Genomic DNA, 6,000 nt, shown 5'->3' with positions numbered 1-6,000 from the left:
GGGGAGAGAAGGCTGGCCCGTGTGATCCGATCCAACAGACGAGCTACTGTTGCTCAAAATGCTGAAGAAGATAATGCTGGTTCTGATAGAAAGGTGTCAGAATACACAGTGCAGGACGGGTCAGCAAAATGGAGACTGACACAATATTAGGCAGGTGGTCATAATGTTTTGCCTGATCAGTGTAGATGTGTGGCTGATATTGTGTTACTGCTGCACTTGAGGGCACGTGTAGACCACCAGGGAAAAAATCACAGAACATTCTGGATTAGTGGCGGTGTTTCAGTGACTCCCTGAAGCACACATTTCTTAACAAATTACGTAAAAGAGCATCTGCTCTCTGAGGCTCACTCTTCTAGGATCCTGTGGTGGATACAGAAGGTTTTATGAGAGAGAGAGAGGAGGTAGGGAATGTCCTTCTGATGTATTCATAACCATATTAGTGTGTGTGTGTGTGTGTGTGTGTGTACTAGAAATGTTTCCACTTTCTTAGCAACAAACAGAAGCCATAATACTGTGTTTAATGTCATGCACAAGATAATAATATTATTTTTGTTCTGTACAAAATGTGGCACTAATATTATATTTTGCTGCTTTGAATTTTACGAGTAAAATTTGTAGGTTTTATTCTTAACTCTAAAGCAAAGAAAGAATATTTTCTGCACAACTGTTAAACTTTGCTCTTTTATTATTTGTTATTGTTTTATTGTATCTAATAATTTTTAAAAAAGTCTTGTATCTTTAGTTAGTAAGTGCAGCACCAGATGAATGAAGCATGGCATGTAGGGTGCCAGGGCAGCATGGTGGCTTAGTGGTTAGCACTGTTGCCTCACAACAAGAAGGTCCTGGCTTCGAATCCCTGGCCTTTCTGTGTGGAATTTGCATGTTCTCTGTGGGTTTACTCCGGATTTCTCCCCCAGTCCAAAAACATGTACACTAGGTTGTATATTAATTCTAAATTGCCTATAGGAGTGAGTGTGTGTGGTTGTGTGGCCTTGTGATGGACTGGTGACCTGTCCAGGGTGTACCCCTGCCTTTCACCCAATGTGTGTTGAAATAGGCAGATCCCCGTGATTTTTCAGGAATAAAGCGGGTATAGAAAATGGATGTAGGGTGCCAATACTTTTGAAAATGCTGGACTCCGGGTGTTAATGTACCTGATGTTGTATTGGGAGAGGAAGTCAGCAGGTTGTAGTGAGGTCCTCCACTGCAGAGGCTCAGTGAATGGCAGCGTGGCATCCTGTGGATGTTTGGTGTTAAACTGCTCCACGAAGCGGACGATGTGTTTCAGTAAAGCCTCGTTCAGTGGTGTGTCCACCAGCTTGGAGGAACCTGTGTGGTCAGGTCTGCTCCACTGAAGTGCTCGTGTGAGAGCCACGCCCATGGTCACAGTGGGAAACTCTGTGTAGAAAAAACCCCCACTATGATTAGCTGGCATTTCAATGATCATGTGTGTGTGAGATTGTGTGTGGGGGGATTGCGTGTATGTGTTTGTGTGCGACTGTGATTGTGTGTATGTGTTTGATTGTGTGTGGGTGTGTGTGGTGGAGGGGTTGTGTGTGTTTGTGTGTATGTGTGTTTTTGTGGGTGAGTGTGTGTGTGTGGGGGGGGGCAGTGTGTTCGTGATTGTGTGTGTGAGATTGTGACTGTGTGTGTGTGTGACAGCTATTTCAGTATAAATATATCCAGTGTGTTTTTGAGGGCGGAGTTTTCCTTCAATACGTCACAGATCAAAGTCGCTCCATCCTGCAACTTCTAGGCTCGCAATAATTTATTAAAATGCACAGCATGGATAGCAAGAGAGTGCTGTATACGCGTTCATTTGCTTTTAGAGATGATTAAACACTAGTTAGTAGTTCCGTCTCGTTTGAGCCACAAAGTTCTGTTCACAAAGTTCAATATCATTAAGATTAATCTTTAGAAAATGGTACGGCCCGTTGTAGGGGGGTTTGGACGTGGAATTTACAAGCGGCTTTCGTGCACTTTTAAAGAAGTACATCTTAAAGACATCTTATATTAATATAAAAATCTCGTTTAAATACGAAAGCTTTTGCTTTCTTTGTGGCGTTTAAAACTTAATTACTTTTAAATGAATGAATCAGACGCCCCCTCAAATAAATCCAAATAAATTCGCCTTGCTAATATAAAAAATGACTATAATGGCGTCGCTGATTAACGTATACGTTAATGCCATTATACACTAGCTAATCAACTGGAATAACTCATCAAGGCACTTTTTAAATAGCGGTTAGAGAATAAAAATGTCTATTTTCACTCTTGTGTGACTTACCCGGATAAAACACGCGTCCTAAACGCAGCAAAACTTCACAAATTTGTTCTTTCAGCCGCTCGAGCGGAGCGCTACGTCCTTATCGGTTACTATGGTGACGAGTCCACGCGCACTGCAGTTGATAGGAGACAGCCAAGCAACCTTACACCCGAAAAGGGACAAAAAGGTTTCGTTTCGAAACGCGTTGTAGAATTTATTCCTGCCTTCAGTACTGAACGTTGGGATCATGTAAATATTTTTTATTATTTATCAAACAACTATGAGGTAAATAAGATCTTTTTAATGCTTTTGGTACTCATGGGAAAACGGTTGTTGTTTTTTTTGCACAGTAATAGTGCTGAAATAATAATAATAATAATAATAATAATAATAATAATAATAAATTAGAATATATTAACAATAATATTAATTTTGTGTATTACATGCCTAAAATAAGAACTAATATATTTATCTATTTAATAAAATAATAAAAATTTAACATTTTTAAACACATTTTTTAAACAAAATTATTATTATTATTATTATTATTATTATAATTATATTATAATACAATATATTATATTACAGTGCTGTTCCTTTACGAATGTATTCTTAATAGTTTTTCCCTAAATTTGTATATCAGCTTTAAGGCCATGACTGTATCTTCATTTACATCGTTTACATCATTCAAAGCAACAAATTCACAATTTAACTCTCAGCTCTATAAATGAAAGCATTAAAAATCTGCAAGTGTTGTTTCTGGGATTGTGTTTCCACAGAACCACAGCTTTAGAGCCTCTATAAACTTCCTCTCACCAAACACACCAGGTTTGGTTGGACACACATTTGCTGAACAGAAACACCTTCACGTTCAGACCGAGACTGTCTAGATTCTCACAAATAAGTTTATTTCATTCAGGACGCTACGTTGTGCTCGGGGAAAAAGCTGTGTGGTCAAGATAAAGCCATAAAACACTCTAAAAAACAGATCTGAAGAAAAGAAGACCGGTGAGCGATGTGTAGATTTAGTTTTGCATTTGTTTTGTAAAAGTTTCTCGTTTCAGCGCACAGGGCTTTCTTCATTAGGGCAGGAAGTGAAATCAGTTGTTTTGATGATTATATAACTGCTGTGAAGAGAAAAGTATTTGCGCAGGAACCCTGAGCACTTCGCAAAGTCAGTGACGCATTATTTCATCAGGGAAGAAAAGATGTTTTATATTCACTTAATCAAAACTGTCCAACGAGATGAAATACAGGTACCACCAAATCCATCCCAGATAAACGGAGCCCTAGACAAGGCCGTGTAATTAGAGGGAAAGGAGCTGTTTTTCCCTTTCAGATAGAGGAAAGAAAGAAAATAAGCAGTAGGATAAGGCTTTGATCTGGTCTTCAGCATTTCTGCACTCGGTTTCCTGAGTCATACTGCTCGATTTCAGACCCCAAAGCCACAGCGGTGGTTAATGCAGGCGTACAGCTAATGATGCAAATGTTCACCGAACAGCAAGTCTGTGTGTGTGTGTGTGTGTGTGTGTGTGTGCCCAGACTTTGATTTACACTCATAGTCCAGACATGTTTTCATTCGACTTTGCAAAACCCCACTCTTTTATCCCCGGCTGAGCGAGCGGTGTGTAAATCAGTCGTGTTGATCTTATTGTATGGCAGCTTTCTGGCCCGAGTCGAGCTGTTTGGAAAGATGGCGGTGTGGAAAAGAGCGCCAGCAAAAGATACCGTCAAAGCCAATAAAACGACTGACTGATGCCGAGGCTGGAGCTCGTCACTCTTCACCCTCCATTCAACAATTTACAGACAAACGCTCGCTTTCCCTTTCCATCCAACACACCACACAGAAAAAAGAAGAGGAGCGGTCTGGTTCATTACCCATAAAGCACTGCACAAAACCTTTATGTACGTTCAGCTGAGGGCAGTTTATAGCTAGACAGGTTTGCTTTCCTCGTCATCATTAAGTCAGGGTAATTAGAGGCAATGGTGTTTCAAGTGGTTAAGGCTCTGGATTGTTGATCTGAGGATCGGGGTTCAAGCCCCAGCGCCACCAAGCTCCACTGCTGGGCAATTGACCCTCTCTGCTCCAGGGGCACTGTATCATAGCTGCCCCTGCGCTCTGACCCCAACTTCCTCAACTGGGATATGCGAAGAAAAGAATTCCACTGTGCTGTAATGTATGTGTCGTGATAATAAAGGCTTCTTGCTCCTCAGTTCATTCTGTTAAGGCATCCTAAGTCACTATAAAAAAAGATGCATCTGGAATATACAGTAAATAGTGAAAAAACACTGTTATCGCCTATATATAGTAGTATAGGTTGTAAGATTTGAACAGCAATTAATCTTAGCCTAATTGATACCAAGGAAAAATTCTCTACACCATTACAAGGATTGTTTTTAAACTGAATAGTGACACTACCACCAGCATGTTTCACTGAGAAATTTTTTTTCTCAGTCTTTAGGGATAAGCAGTGAAAACGTGACCTCAGAAGGTGTAAGAGTGGTGCTTAAGTTCTGTGATAATGCACCTTAAAGAAGATTTCATGATACAAGACATTCTCTTCTTGATAAATGTGTTAATGCTTGACAAACATTTGAACCCTCAATTATGTAAGACACTGAAGTCAGAAAGCAGGAATAAAAACCCAGAGCTCTACAGAGTGCCATGTGCTCTCATTTGCAGCACTAACTGTCAGGATTTAGATGTTTAAGCACCATGATCCGGTTCACCAGAGTTTCCTCCACCAGAGTGTAAACACAAGCAGGCTGTGGTCAGAAGCACCTGCTCGCTCTTCTCCCTCCTCCATCACCGCCTCCTACTCTCCGTTCAACAAACAAACGACCGAACCAAGAGTCTGGAAAGGATGAGGCTGATGGTGCAAGCTCGCTGTGGAAGATTTACAACACACCCACTCTGCGATAAAGCACAAAAAGGCCGTGATCGCGTCCATCCTCGTCTCCAAACAGCCCATTAACCGGGAAGGGAAACACGTGGGGAGTGATGAAGAGGGAAAAAAGAAGTGCCTTAGGCAAAACCGATGACGATCGATCGTAACGAACATCTGCGAGGCTCGTCACACTCTCGTTAAAACGCAGAAACGGAGTGTGTGTGTGTGAGAGACGGTTTAATGCACAGGGAGACATGAGGTCCTGGACATGTCTGTCTTTAATAGGGACTTACATCTGCAGAGGTCTGCATGTTCCTCCATGTTCCTCCGCACACACGCTTACGAGACAGACGGCGCAAGATTTACTCGCCATGAACAAGATACCGGACAAGCTCATGATCTCTTTCAGCTGTCTCTCTCTCTCGATCAGGGGTTAAAGACGACCGCATTCTCAACATGGAGGTCGTTAAAATGGAAATGTGATTATAAGAAAATGTTTAATATTTACGTTTCTGTCCTAACGGTTTCACTTAACTCACTGTAGTTGAACCGAGAGACCTTTTCAGTTTTTCCCATTTATCAGTTAAAAATAATATTGATTCCCTCCTTATGGAAAAATCACACACACACACACACACATTTCAGATGCGATGACAAGTTTTTCCACATGTGACCATATGAGTAATATGTGGAGGGGGGAAAAAACATTAAAAAAAGGTTGAAAATGTCACTAAATGATTATTCATGTGACGGTTTCAGTCAGAGCTAGACAAAGAAGAGCAATGGCTGATCGAAATGGTAAAAACTTTCTCCGTTTTAGCGGAAAAAAAATACATAGGGTCGTAT

General features: G+C 40.9%; 1 protein-coding gene across 2 annotated transcripts in view; it reads right to left on the bottom strand.

The window, feature by feature from the left end:
* The window catches only part of odad2 (outer dynein arm docking complex subunit 2), an 88,337-nt gene extending 85,914 nt beyond the window's left edge, over window positions 1-2,423 (bottom strand). For both annotated transcript variants that reach the window (XM_058405614.1, XM_058405612.1), the window contains exons 1-2: window positions 2,288-2,423; window positions 1,155-1,398 (exon numbers count right to left, since the gene is read on the bottom strand). In XM_058405614.1, the coding sequence (XP_058261597.1) occupies window positions 1,155-1,381 (227 nt within the window). In that variant the 5' untranslated portion in view covers window positions 1,382-1,398; window positions 2,288-2,423. The remainder of the gene's footprint in view (window positions 1-1,154; window positions 1,399-2,287) is intronic.
* Between the last annotated feature and the right edge of the window lie 3,577 nt (window positions 2,424-6,000).

Source organism: Hemibagrus wyckioides, linkage group LG13, assembly GCF_019097595.1.
Source record: "Hemibagrus wyckioides isolate EC202008001 linkage group LG13, SWU_Hwy_1.0, whole genome shotgun sequence".
Taxonomy (NCBI): Eukaryota; Metazoa; Chordata; class Actinopteri; order Siluriformes; family Bagridae; genus Hemibagrus; species Hemibagrus wyckioides.
The sequence above is the reverse complement of the archived record's forward strand: the minus strand, read 5'-3'. Positions and strand labels throughout refer to the sequence as shown.